This window comes from Crassostrea angulata, chromosome 3 (assembly GCF_025612915.1).
Source record: "Crassostrea angulata isolate pt1a10 chromosome 3, ASM2561291v2, whole genome shotgun sequence".
In the NCBI taxonomy this organism is placed as follows: domain Eukaryota; kingdom Metazoa; phylum Mollusca; class Bivalvia; order Ostreida; family Ostreidae; genus Magallana; species Magallana angulata.
The window spans coordinates 27,062,447-27,077,902 of record NC_069113.1 but is presented as its reverse complement, the minus strand read 5'-3'; the positions used below and the strand labels follow the sequence as shown (position 1 = coordinate 27,077,902).

Below are 15,456 nucleotides of genomic sequence, written 5' to 3'. Positions count from 1 at the left end.
ACGTCTTAAGATGTAGCTCGACGGTAACTTAGGAACATCTTAAGTTAGGATATCCTAACCGTCTATAACCATTCTTATTTTTCACATTTATCCATACATATCGAATTTGAGAGACTTTTGTAGGGATAAATCATTAAACAGTTTGCCAGAGAAAAGTGTACGTGTCGGTAGTTAACACAATATGACTAAAACCAGTAAATTTAATGTATACATTTTTTGAAAATTTACAAATACTAAATAAATAACACATGTACATTCTTTGAGTGTAAATTATTTTTTTCCTAAAATTTAATGTTACATGTAGAAAACACACACGTACAAACACAACCAATATTTTCCTTTAATCTGCAAAATATTGAATACACGGACATATTAAATAAGAAATAAGTTGTTATGTATCTTGAAAATACATTAATACAGTTTATTCAACATTACAAATTTTTAACGATTATTTTTTATTTTAGAATGAAGTGATAAAAATTAGGAATTATCGCGCATGGCTTATATAAATCAATGTCAATTTACTTTTTAGCAAAGGACATTTGAAAAATTTCCAAAAGTAATCAGAACAAATTAATTATAAAGAATGTAACTCAATTAGTGTACATAATAGATATTCAAAATAAGTGACTAATTTTCATTCGCCAAACAAAGACAGTATTTGCGAAAAAAAAAATGTAGCATGTAGCAACGGGAAAAGGGGAGGGGGAGTTTAGGGTCTCTTTGCACATAATTTTGTTAAAACTAACATACATACATGCTAGAATTAATGACTCTGCACCCCGTCTTCCTCCCGAATTGGAAATTTGAGGTTTGTCGGAATTGCTGGAACTGTAGAAAATATGGCTTTATTCGACCGGCCTTAAGAAAATTCTTCATAACTGCCCCAATATTCCCAAAAAACGTGATTTTAAAGCCTTAGGATGGTCTTAGGACAAGGTAAGTGATGTCCTAAAGTTAGGACAAAGTTATGGCGGTTCCTAAAGTTAGGAGAGCTTCGAGAAACAGACTTAAGGTAGCTCGCGGGTTTACCTGCTTGTGAGAAAACCTACCTTGAAAATTTGTCCACGTGATCCATAGGTTTTATAGTTTTATTTCTAAAATTTATTTAAGATTCGTCTGCGCGGTAATAATGTTATTGTGTTTCAAATACAGTGTCATTAATAAAATCAAGCAACGCCATTTCAATGAAATATATAGTAAAATGCACATTTTAACCGAGAAACGCTTTACAAAACTATGCTCCAAACTTTTAAACGATTCAGACGAAATTAATCATACTCAACACAAAAACAGAGGAGATAATTATGAATCAATTCATAAAAAAATATCAGTATGTGTTCTCGGCCAATTTTTGGCAAAAAAACTTTAAAGATTTAAAAGATTTCTCAAAACCTTGTATTTTCATTACGACGTTAGCCTGACGTCATCATTTTATTACTTCTTAGAACACCAAAATTGAAATGCATTTATTGACAAGACTAGCTGTTTAACACATTTTAGAACATGTAAATGCTTATTAAACATTATTGTGAATGTTATCAAATGCAATTAATGTAAGGCTGTAAAGATACAGAAAATTGCTATTTTTGTTTTTATGAAACTCTGAGTCAATCAATGCAAAAATAAAATGCCAGGCAACTACTGACATTATAAGTAAGTAATCGAATAAAACAGTTATCTCAAGCCAAAAGAAATTTAAGAATTTAATCGGTAGTACAGATTACGGAAGTTATAATTGTAAAAAAAAAAAGCGAAGTTAATGCATACATTCTATTTTAAAACATGACTTTAAATGGAAGAGTTCTAACGCACACTCATTCTTTATCTTTATAGAACAAAATGTGACAATGTATAAATCTTTAAATTTTCAGCACTTGATATTATAAATCTGTATAAACAGTCATAAACCGCATATAAGCTTTTTAAAATATTTTCTTTTATACTTCTAAATATCTCATTTGTCATTTTAAAAAAAAATTTATCAGTTTACTATGACGGTCAACTCTTTACGTCGATTCCTATTGTGACGTCAGCAAACCCGCGAGCTACGTTAAGACTAAGACGTATCCTAAGATGTACTTAGGACGCACCATAGTCCTAAGATAGCTTCGTGAACATTCCTGCAGGTCCGTAGGACATTTATCATTTCAACGATAAAACATTCTATCTTCACTCTCCTAAGAAATACAATGTGAATTTTTTGCACGGAATCACTGGCAAATATTTTTTTGCCATCACGAAGACAAAAGTAAGTACTATAATTGATATGCATAATTGTTATTTTATAATTTCTCTCATAAGAAATCATAAATATATATGAACAGAATATAAAGCACATTTCCAATGAAAATGTACACGTATGTGTATTATTGTTTCTGAGTTTATTCATGAAAATATGATATTGTTGAAACATAAACTAAAGATCCCGTTAGCGTGAATGTATTGCGCACGCGCAAGATTGTAAAATCCGAAAAATCCAAATGAATTCCGGGATCGTTTGAGGAATTTTCGTTGATTATTTAAAATTGGCGAAGCTTAATTGAGAAAACAAATTGGTAATCTTCAAGTACCAATGATGTTAAAAATATATAAAACAAAAGACAGTACACTTCCGATTGATCGGTATTAAAGCCCCAAAATTCGAGTCTATTATATTAATATAAGTAGTATAGATAAGTATACTTACCTAATACTATCAGTTGTATAAAATAATTGATACTATATCAATACACATATGCATCTCTCCCTTACCAGGTTCGATACACGATTTTTTTTTCTTTGTGCGCATTGTTATCACTTACCAAGTAATAAAAAATCATACACTAAAGTTAAAAAAAAAATTAAATTAAATTTTAACGTACACGGAAGTTTCACGTAAAGTACATTCCCGTTCAATTTCACTGCGCTCCAAAAGGTTTTGTTCCAAACTAGCTGCCAAGGCATCTTGGATTTCTCTTATTTTAGACGATAGAAGCATTACATTCAGAACCCTGTCTGATATTCTTGATAAAACAAATCTGTCAATTTATGATGTGTTAAAATGTAAATCAGACTTTTTTATAAAGACAAAACTTTCACACTATTATGTCGAAGCTTTTACTGCTCTAAACAAATGTAAAAAATGGAGACAAGTAAATCACCTGAAGAGAGATGAATTCTTAACAGAATTTATCTGGAATAATAATCTTTTTACATTCAAATCAAAAAATCATTGTGCGTTGGAAATTGGATCAGAAGTGGTATTCTATGTGTGAAAGATATTTTTGATGCAGATGGGAATTTGTATGATATGAATTATTTTTCCAACATCATGAAAAAGAAAAATAATATTTTTTCTGAGTACATTATGCTTAGAACATGTATCAAGAATTACATGGATAGATTTAATTGTTCATGTGCAAAATACATTAATATACAACATAATACTATGTTTGTCTTTAGTGATAGCCTTAGTAGAAATACAGAATGTTGAAAGAGTGACTTTTATTATCCTATTTTTGTGAATATGAAATTTCAGAGATCTGTATATGAAAATAGATGGAAAAGGTTGTTTGGTATATCGGCTGGAATTATTTGGAAAAATATCTATAATCAAATAATAAAATGCATATATGATAAGAAAGTTGCTGAATTTAATGATAAGTTATTGGTCAGTGTATTCAACAATAATTTATGTGTTTGTAAGTAGAACAAAGATGTATCAGCCAAATGTGAATGTTGTCAAACGATCGAAGACTGTGAACATCTTTTATTTATATATATAGATCACAAAAAGAGGTGGGAATTTTTTTAAATTTTGGAATATCATGGTAAATATTAGTATTAGGGTTCCATTATTAAAATAATGTCAAAACAAGAATATTGAATAATATTTTGTCATTTATCTGCTTTTCAGTTTATAAATACAAAATGTCGTGTAGAATAAATCAAGAAAGAATGCCACAAGAAAATTTGAAATATTTTGTGAAAAATAACATAATTGTGGAAAATTGTGTTCTTAAAAAAGCTGAAAGTATTACATATAGGGATAATATGTACTTTAATTTAAGTAATTATAAGTAATTTAAGTTTATGCATTCATCTTTTTTATTCCACATTCTGGGGGTGCAGTCCTCCAGTTGAATGACAAAGGATACAATGGACAGTTGACTATGTATAATTCCCTTGTCTGCGTAGAAAAGATTGTATACTATACGTTATATATATTGTGTAAAACTATTATTTAAGCTACATTTAGTTTGTATTGCTGTTGAAAATTGTAATAAATTATGGAAAATTAAACTAAAAAGTTTAGTCTACGCCAGTCCTGGTTCTATCTTTAGATTGGATAGTTTGTCCTTTATTCCAAGCACTCTAATCGATCTCTGGCGTAGGAATACATACGACTGTAAAAAGATATCTAAATTGTTCGTACCATTTAAAATCTGACTATATTTAAGGTATTTATAAATACATTTCCTTGACAAACAGTGCTTCTGAATACACAACATCGAAATTATCGATTATGTTCAAGTACTACCTTTTTGTCGGCGTCGATGATTTGTTAACGGTTTGCCAAAATAATTGCATAGGAGAGTTGATTATTTAATCATTTAGAGTTGTCGATCTATTTTAAAAATGGGCATTTTGTCAACTGTGTCAAATTTGACAAGAAAAACATCAAAGGGGAAATATTTTCATGATGAATTTTGTATATCATTAAAGGAAAGTTTTATGGCCTACCATACCAAAGAAGGTTTTTGGAAGTTGATTTAAATCAACTCCCCTATGCAGTTACTCAGGCAAACCGGAAGTGAAACAGTGTTTGGACCTAACACAAATCAACACCGCTGACAACATTTAGTTCAAATCGATAAATTCGATGTAATGAGTTCTTAAGCGTTGTTTTTCAAGGATTTATAGATACCTTGTAATTAGTCAGATTTTAAATGCTATGAACAATTTAGATATTTTTTGAAATCGTACATTTTATGTATTCCTACGCCAGAGTTCTATATAGTTTCGTTCAACCAGACGGCTCAAATTTTCAGGTCTTTTGTATTCCTACGTAAACAACTGATCAGACGATGAGTATGATATATTTTAACACATATATACCTAGAAATATAATTGAAAAAAACCCACAAAGTTATTTCATTTGACCAAAATCTTTAAAAAGTATCATTTATATAAAATTTCAGGTCTTTCAAGTCATTAGTATTTCAGGTCTTTAGGACGTCCCACGCTCGGCTGTCTCCGTAAATCTCCGACAAGCAGAGAGCTTGTCGGATATCAATGGATACAGTTCCATACAATTACTCATAACTATTTCGATTACTGATACGTAGTTTGATGGAATTAGTTCTTTGAATATTACGCAACATGATTCATATTGGGTTTTCACGAAATTCCTGTGGGAGAATTCATATAATAAAAAAATGTGCGTAATTAAAATACATATAGGAAACTACTTGCCAAGCAAAATAGCAAGTCGTATCGTTGATTTTAAAATAAATATTGATCGATAAAATCAACTCCCGTCAGTTCTTTAGTACTTTGATTAAAAAGCAATCGCATAGGGTTGGGGAAGATGTGAATTAAACCACAAAATAAGTATATTTCACTTTGAATTCTATGCGCGCGTCTTGGTATAAGCTTTTGGTTTCAATGTACAAACAAAAAATAGCAAACGATTGCACGTTAGTATATCAATTTCGAGCTGCGTATTATACACGGGCGATTGGGATATACCAGGTATACCTTACGCCCCTTTCACAACTGGAGCACGAGCAGAAGCGACAAAATATTCGTGCGACCGAAAAAAATTAGATATGAATCGTAAACTGTTGCCGAAATAATCGCATTTGAAAAAGTATTCGTACAAAATTCGCACGATCTAAGGAAGCGTTGTGCGATATAAACGCATTAAATCTTGCGATATATCTTGCGTCTATATGCGACTGTTGTATTATGGAAGCGACTGTTGAAAGATAATGCGATAGGATCGCGCGAGAGACCAGGTGATCGGACGATTGTACGCGCGCCAATGCGATTGGACGTGCAATCATGCGTTCCATTGTACGAATGCTCGTGCGAGTCAGAGAGGGTACAGTGTATATATAGTGCCCATTCCCGACGCTCTTCAGTAGACATAGTTGAAAGCAAGAGAACATGCCGCCCAACAAGAATCATAGATACAGAAGCATTTATTATTATACCTCAATATGATTATTCTATAATATCTAATACGGACGAATTTCAACAGTCTCATGGTCGCAAATCACACGCATATACAGCAGCGATTCATCATACGACCTTAACAAATCGTGTGTCACTCTTGCGATTACACAAAACGTTGTAAAACGTTCGTACTAATGTTCGTGCGTTGCACTGCGATGATTTGGATCGCATTCGATCGCGTCTGAATAGTGTGCATGTCCACTAGTTTGAGGAGACTTGGTGCGAGTACTAAAACGCTTGCAACGAATGCGAGAGCTCGTGCAACGTATGCGAGAGCTCGTGCGAATCTAAACATTCTGATCGCAAAGTGTTGTAAAGTGCTCGTGCGCCAATTGTGAAAGGGGCTTTAACGAAATAAGACGCAGACGCTTCATTGATTCCTGGGTAATTGGTTGTAATATTAGTCATGAAAGTGTATGATCAGACGTATAAACGTTATTTCACAGACCTAAGTTTTTTTTATAGACATTAAATAAAGATATTACACTTTAACACCCCAGTCACTGTATGATCGGGCAACCGGGTTAGATGAGTACCACTGCACTGCATTGATTTGAGAGTTTTATTTTTAAATGAAAGATAATCTAAAGATCGTTAACATAGTACTGAACAAACAATTGGTCTATGTGAAGTGATTAAAAGCTGTTAATTTTTAACATTTTGTACAACATAACAGCACATACAAAAAACACGATGTAGATCAAAAAGACACTGGCCACAAGAACCGCAGAGTCCGCGTCCTTATAATTAGTCGTCTGCTCGTCCGCCATTGTCTGTGACGTTTTATTGGAATCACTGATAGCGATGTCAGACTTTGATGTTAATACAATGGTGGATGCAGTTGTTGAGAGGATGGATAAATTTGTTTCTTCTTTCAAGGCCAATCCATATGCTACATATCGATGGTCGCATCCTGGATGATAGAAAAAACTCTTCGATAAAAAATAGATTTTTAATCAAAATCTGTATCTGTGGGTCATTTAGATATGGCGGCTGCGGGTATTGCAGAAAAATATGTCGTAAAAAGATTTTGAATTTTTTACATTGATCGCAGTCGGTTTGCATAAGAAATTAACAAGACAGCATAAGTATAGGGTACCTTAATTTCATTTAGCGATATCCCCAAGTCGATAAAAGTGTTATAACCTATTCGATCAATTAAGCGATTGTACTTATTTGAATACATGTAGGTGGTATCGTCGATTGAAATTGAAAAGGTGATATCAAATACATATATTCAGATAGCTTTCGAATTTTATACAATGTTATTTCAGCATTAATGAACAAATACAGATATGTAATACTCAAAATGATGTTGAACATTTCTGAAGGATTTATTGCGAATAGGGGAGATTTTCCCGGAAAAATCAATTTTGAAAATCGAAGTTTTTTTTATTATTCTCTATCGTACATATTTCTAAATTTTTCGAATTTCAATTTTGAACCTATGATATTACTATTGCAATTTTATTATTAATGTTCAAAATTGGCTAAAACAGCATTTTCTCAGTTAAATGGTATATTTCTGCATGGTTTTGGCCTAGATATCATTCATGACCCACTGCCCCTGAAAATTATTAGATATTAGATATTTCCATGGGTTTGTTCAAAGGAAAAGATTAAAATATCATTTTTAAGGGCCCTGGGGTCGAATTTTGCAAAACTGATTGCTATCATAAGGATCTATATTTACATTTAAAATAAATGTAAGTTCTGGATAGCTTAGTAGGTTAAACCGCTGGTTCTGTCAAACATTACATTTTTGTGCCCTAGTTCAATTCCATCTGAATAAGTAATTTATCACCAGTCTGAATAATCAAATCGGCAATATCACCAAATGTATGGCTGAATATGTAATGTCACCTATTCGAATATGTGATATCACTTTACAGCAATAAATACCATCTGCAAATAATATGGAGTCTTAGGCACAAGAACTCAGAAAGGTCAAATATCAAACGTGTATTACTACTTCTCTTCATAAAGAAAATCATAATGTGGATGATTTCAATGAGAGTATATTGGATAAGTATCGTCACCTTTTCGAGTATGTGATAAGTAATAAACCTAACGGCAGTAAATAACCGCACACAGGTGTATTGATCAGGTAGTACATCCACAATGTTGTCGAATATAGAACATATGCATATTCCGGTCACATGTCCCTCTTGAACCAATGGCATTCGACATTTCACTATGAGGGGCTATTACATTGTATATATTATATAACATGTAGTTATATCAGGGACGTATACACTAACTACGCTCTTGGTACACCAATATCACCCCCCCCCCTCCTCCCATTAATTGACATAACAAAAATAACAGTAGAAGTTTTTTTCTTTCTTTTTTTCTTTTGTAAAGTTTAAATCCTGATATAAATCTCCCCCCGGAACTCTTGAGTCATTGCCTGGACAATATCAAAATTACAATTAAGTAAGAAATAGCGCAAAGACTTTGATATTACCAGATATTTGATTCTTGAATCTTTTAACACCCCATCCTATTGTCTTTAAAAACTAAATATTTTCTCTTTCAAGAAAACACGCCCCTTTATTTGAACAAACCGTAAAACGGTTTACACAAGAAGGGCATTTTGTTTTGTGCCAAGTTTGGTTGAAATTAGCACAAACGGCAAAGAAGATGAAAATGTTTAAAGTTTACGGCGAAGACAATGAGGACAGAAAGCAGACTAATTCTGATAAAAAATCTCACTTGGCCCTTTTGCTTAGGTGAGCAAACAATGTTGAACGAAATATTATTTGAAGCACATGTTTCCTGCATGCATGTATGTACATGTTTACTCGTGGTGCTTGGTCTACGATCAAACTAATCTACAAATTTACATGACAAGTATACTTACCTAATATTATAAGTTGTATACAATAATTGACACTGAGAAATATTGCACATATACACCCCTCCATCAATGGTGTACCAGCTACGATTACGATACGATTCTTTTTTCCTTTTGCGCATTTGATATTTATTACCAATGTATAAAAATCATGCATGCACTAAAAATACGGGAGCAATTTTCAAGAAAAAAAAATTAAAGTTCAATTGCAACTGACAAGTGAACTAAACGTAAAGTACATTTCCATTCAATTTGACTGCGCCCCAACAAGTTTTGTTCCAAATCTGCTACACCAAAACTGCACTTTCATTTAATTATGGTACATGTTCCGTGACATAGCTATGTCATAAAATTTACACAAAGCCATGCTGATTTCACACTTCTGTTGCATATCGTTTCAAGTAAAAAGGGGGAAAATATCCAAATCCAAATATAACCGAATGACTTCAGATGGCTAACATTCAGTACATGTACTTACACTATATTTTTATACCTACATACAGTGTGTATCAAATTTAAAAGGACTCGATAGCCATGACTTTTCTTAGACTTTATTCACCTCATTTGGACGAAGAGCTTGTATGAAGATTTATAGATTTATAGGACAATAATTTAATTCTGGTTGTAACACGCTTTCTGATTGGTTGAAAAATTTATTTTATATTGTGTAAAGAATGTTGCCTACGTCATAGTAAGACAAACGTCAAAAACGTATCAATCCGCCTGACGTTACGTTTGAATTTTGTTCAATTTGATGTCATTTTATAGATCAAATGACCGTTTTTATCAACAATTGATAGCAAATAAATTAAATTATAAGGAATGAATTCAATATTGAATATAAATATTGAATTCATTCCTTAAATATACAATGGTAAAGTTAGAATATTATGGGTTTTTTTTGCCCAAATAATAGTCTAAACTATCATAGCAGACATAGCTGATCTTTACGGATGAGTAATCTGTTGGCCACCTAGCCACCTTAAATAAAGTCAAAGCCAGGGAAGCAAAGTTACAGATAATGGATTATTAACATTATCAACCAACAGTAGAGCTTGGTCACTTCTTTTCAAAATCTTTGTCTTACATAATACAACACAGTTTTCCCTTTTTTAAGACGGCATTCTAGTGATAGAACGTTATGACAAAAAAAAAACATTCAATACAGACAAAAAATATGTACTTTTTTTAGGAGGCTTTATACTTATTTAAGAAATGAACTCAAAGTCTATCCAAGTTATACGAGTATAACCTGGATTGGGGCAATTTACGATTTTCTCGTATAACCTGGGTTGGAGCAATTTACGCTTTTTTATAATCCGCTTCGGGGATTATAAAGCGTAAATTGCCCCAATCCAGGTTATACTCGTATAACTTGGGTAGATATTGAGTTCATTCCTTATAATTTAATTTTCTGTAATTTACTGTACAAATTGAGTGTTTTACTTTTAAAAATGATATTAATCTTTCAAAATTCAAACGTAACGTCAAGCGGATTAGTACGTTTTTGACGTTGGTGCATCGTGACGTGTCTTGTGACGTGCAAACCAGGTTATACAAATTTATTTAAATTTTTCTATCCAATCAATTGCCGCGTTACAGCCAGAATTAAATCATAGCCTACATGTATATTTTCAATAACTTCTATGTTTACCTCTTCACGCTGTGTTATTATTTATTTTTTTAAATTGTAATGTGTTCAAAGTGGCATATAGGCCCGACGGGCCGGGTGTTCAATCTATGCTTACTGCTGTTGATATTACACTTGAAAATGTATTACAAATGTCACTATAAATAACTAAATTACTCACTTACGCTGCACTAATTTTTTTTTAAGGTATCTCACTCCTTATGTTTTGATTTCATTGCGCAGATGATCATTATATTTAAAATGAATATGATTTTATTTATTTAATCATCACAGATAGATTATTATTTCATAATTACACAACATTCATAAAGAAAATCCATTTGAATTCAAGAAACAAACAAGTTTTTTGGGGAACTATTTTTTCGTGCGGAAGGCTTTTTAGACGAAAATGACAGAAACAAGCAATTTTATGAATTTTCAATATATTTTTCTTTTTATTATACTTTATTCATTATTCACATTTTTAACATTTGATAGGTTTGTAACATATTTTATAGGTTCTGTGTGACATGTACAAAATCAAATCTTGAGAATGTGATAGCCGTTTAGCATAAAATCATGCATATATATAGAACATGTCTGAATTTTTTTAAGCCAAATATTGCGAGAATTTTATCTTTGAAGCCCTATATCTAAAATTTGACATCACTGACCTCCATGTTATATTATGTCAAAATGATACTGAATACATATTAAGGCAAACTGGATTAATCTTATAAAATATGATATTCAAAAAGTTTTTATTTCAAATCAAATTGTAGCTATTATAGAAATTGTCTATTTTAAGTGCAAAAAGGTCACACAAAAATTTATGCAGCTTTGTACAAATTTTTTTCGTAATCCCTCTATTCAGTGTGACCATTGTGCATAATTAAAAACAATATTTGAAGAAATAAGTTTGCTTAATCAAAAATACTGACAACAAATCCTAATCAGGATGAAATTGCATTTTAGGTGCAAAAAGGTCAAATTAAATGGGCCATTACTCAGAGGGATGGATACTGATCCCTCATTATCTTTGTATTTTTTAAGTTTGTTTTGTCTACAGATTTCAATGATATACTTCTCAAGAAAATCTTGATACAACAACATTGAGGAGTGAGATACCTTAAACATTAACTTTTCGATTTATTCTGATTATCCTTCATTTATAAAAAAAAAATCGGTCGTTAAGTCAAGTCATATCTGTTTAGAATCAGAATTAAATACGGAAGACATATATTCATACACATGTATAACAAATAAGAATCTGAAACGGTGCATTCCTCGAATAAAACGGAACAAACCCTGGGATATCGAGTCAGATGTGTGCATAACAAGTTGACAAAATATACAAGTCATACTCATTATACCGTTATATGCCTTGATTTTATAGATCTGAGTCATTCATGATAATTTTTAATTAATTATTTGTTATTTATTAGTATGAACATTTCAAAAATTTCTATTAATTTTTTGAAATAAATCACAATTTTAAAAATCTATCTGATTTGAACGATGTATTTTGTAAAGATTTTGAATGTCTATGAGGCACTACAAATACGGAGTCTTGGCTCATTATGACGTTGAAGTCTAATCTCCAACGTCGTATTGAGCCATTGTTGAAACGTCATCATCCATTGGTAACGTTGCGTACACAAGAGAGCAGCATGCGAAAAACTGTACAGTAAGTAAAATTTTTATCATCTTCATTGGGATGTTTCCTACTACATTCATACTCTATAACTATCATAAAGGTTGGTCCACCGATGAAATTACTTTTAACTGACAATTCAAGTCGGGAAAGCAAAATTTAAATCGAAATGTGTTTTTATATGTTAGGAAATCGGAACGTAGTGGTTACTTTCACGTGTTCAGAAAGGACAGTGACGAAAATTACCCCATAATTGGGTTAATCTGTGTAACAGAGATCAAAATCGACTGTGTTTTAATGTAAAATAGCATACAGTGACTCCACCTATTTTAGGTATGAATGTACCGGAAGAACATGTACGAATTAGATAACGAACTACCCCGTTAAAGAAAGAAAATTAATTTTTTAATATAAATGCTGGAATTACTAAAGCGCTAATATTAAACTCTCTATGCGTCACAAACGAATATTTAAAATGAAAACTAGTTACACGTCTATTGGTAAATCACTTTTTTTCATATCTACCCGTCCTTCTTTTGGCATTTTTATACCGTATACAGGGAATTATTCGCCCCCGTTTACTTTCACCCTTTCGCCTTCGTTTGTCAGCGGGTGAATTTAAGACTGGGCGAATTCCAATGTCTTAGATTATCTCTCTTTAAAGACGGGACGAAAATAACACGACACAGGACGAAAATAACCCTGTGTACAGTATTTGCACGATTCGTCCATTTTCTTTGCAACGTTTTAGATGGCATTAATGAAAGACGAGGAGAGCATTCCAAATTTGAGTGAATTTCAACTCTTTTGTTCGACTCCGTTAGATGGTCATAAGAGACAAATTTCAGAACCACAAATCATAAAGGAAGAAATCAACAGCCATAAAATTCTGCCAGAAATTTATGGCGAGATACCCGCTTATACTGCTCAATCACTGAAAGAACTGAAATCATCTCTAATGTCTGCATCTTTGAATTGTGAATCGGCAGATATGCATGAGACATCGCACGATATCTCAAGCTCTAATTCTCAAAACAACCTTTATGATATCCAGTGGAGGTTTCATCCAAATGTGTGGCAAATGGAGAATATAACAAGATGTTTGGATTTTCAACATTTGAATTCAGGAAACACTGAGCCGGTAAATAACGATAATATCACGGGTTCCCCCCATGTTTCCAATTCCTTAGAAGAAGATATCTCTCTATGTTCATCAGAAAGCACTTTTTCTAGTACTCAGATAGCAACAGAACGTCCACATGAAAGAGAAGTGGACGAGGAAAGCTGTAAACTGTACGAGGAAGAGAGGATGATTAACGCAAACACCCAGCCAAAGACCATGGAGGATGAAATTCTGGTGCCAGAATGCTTATCCAACACTGGAAACTTCGATTTAAAATGTTCTAGTTCTATAGATCAGGTTTCCTTTCGTCACACCTCAGAGCAAAACTACGATATACAAGATCTTGTTAAACTCGGAAACAATAAACTTGCACACGCCGGAACAACATCAAGTTGCACTGCACAACGAAATCCTGTACCTCCAATCCAAGACACAAGAGTCGAGCGAAGCAAGCAGGCGATGCCCTCTGGTGGTGTCGTTTGGTCGAGTCACCGAGTTATGGAGAGCCTCGTTGACCATGATGATGACACTGCTGAAAAAGAAGATGTTGGTACTCACTCCGTTGACACCAATTTTGATGTTGAAAACAATAATGAAAATCACCACAAATTATTACGAATACGAAATAATTGCACCAAAGTGACAACATCCTGTAATTCTCAACCTGTGGTTGTTCACCAGCTAGACGCCTTTGAAGGCAGTAGTCACAGTTATGGTGGCGAAGAAAGGCAAGTCGCCGTGGTTAAAGAAATAAAAAATGGAAAACATCAATCTTCCGATAAAACGGCGATAGATATTTCACGGGACAAACATGGCAGGAAGAAACAAACTACAGAAATAAAAGAAGCCCCCGTGAACACCCTAGCTCTTCGCAAAGCCTATGATGAAAAGCAGAGAGCTGAAACGAGGAAACACATCCACCAAACGCCAAAGAAGGAGGAATACAAAGAATGTGTTTGCGAAAAGATGAGCAGAAATAGATCGCGCCGTCGAAGATTACATGAAAACGTAGAACTGCCAAAAATCGTCTCAACTGAGAAAGTTTTCAAATACAAAGCAAATAAAGTGGCAAATATGCCATTGAAGGAAAATCTTGCAATCTATAACGGGCCAGGGAGAATACTTGTGGTAAAATTGGAATCTGAAACATGTCAACAGGCGTTCATAGATAGAATGATCCATCTTGATCGGCTGGAAAAAGATGACCAATCCAGTACTCAGCCGCCCCAGGATGAAAGTGTCGACGAGTATAAAGATGATTTTGAATGCGATGAGAAAAACGATTCTGCCCTTTCTTCCAAAGAAGACGAGTGCAATCAATTTCAGAGCACCATTACAGTGGATCAAATAACACACAAGCAAAGAGCAGAGAGACAAGTGCGCAAGGAGAATTCGTACCTCGAGATATCACGTCGCTTGAAAACCTCGCTGAGTTCTAGAAACGTCTTGTTCACTAGACAACCTAACGTCTGCAGTGGTGGTGGGTACGCGGTTACCACCAGTGAAATGTTCCACATCACTTCTGATACCACGCCATCCAACTCTTCAGGCACAGACTCGGATGATTCCTCTAGGAAGGAACTCGTACGATTCCCGTCTATACAGATGAATAATTTTGTCTCACAGAGATTTCCCAGAAACGCATTTTCACAAGGTAGGGTCGGCATGTTTAGAAATCGACAAGTTAGGGAGAAGGCAGTAGAGATATATCGCAGACGATCAGAACAACTGCATCAGCCGCCGCCACGATATACCCACCACGTGAAACTGCCGAAACTCCCCGCCATAAGAAGGAGACAAACCCCCAACAACAGTTTCAGAGAATCGCCCTCTAATAGAAACACAAGAAGAAGATAGCCCATTCATCGATATCACGATAATATAGAATATCATATCAGACAAACAAGAACTAACGCCGAAAAATTCATGATAAACCGGTACTCCTCTATATATGTAAACAGAAATATATG

At 33.4% G+C, this 15,456-nt stretch overlaps 1 protein-coding gene across 1 annotated transcript; it reads left to right on the top strand.

Annotated features, from left to right (window-relative positions):
* Positions 1–12,357: 12,357 nt before the first annotated feature.
* On the top strand, positions 12,358–15,456 carry LOC128178345 (uncharacterized). The gene is made up of 2 exons (XM_052845463.1): positions 12,358–12,396; positions 13,115–15,456. Exon 2 carries the CDS (start codon positions 13,115–13,117, stop codon positions 15,341–15,343), a length of 2,229 nt encoding a protein of 742 aa, XP_052701423.1. The 5' UTR covers positions 12,358–12,396; the 3' UTR covers positions 15,344–15,456.

Excerpts from the sequence above, each read along its gene's own strand:
- LOC128178345 (XM_052845463.1), top strand. The coding sequence starts at position 13,115 with ATGGCATTAATGAAAGACGAGGAGAGCATTCCAAATTTGAGTGAATTT.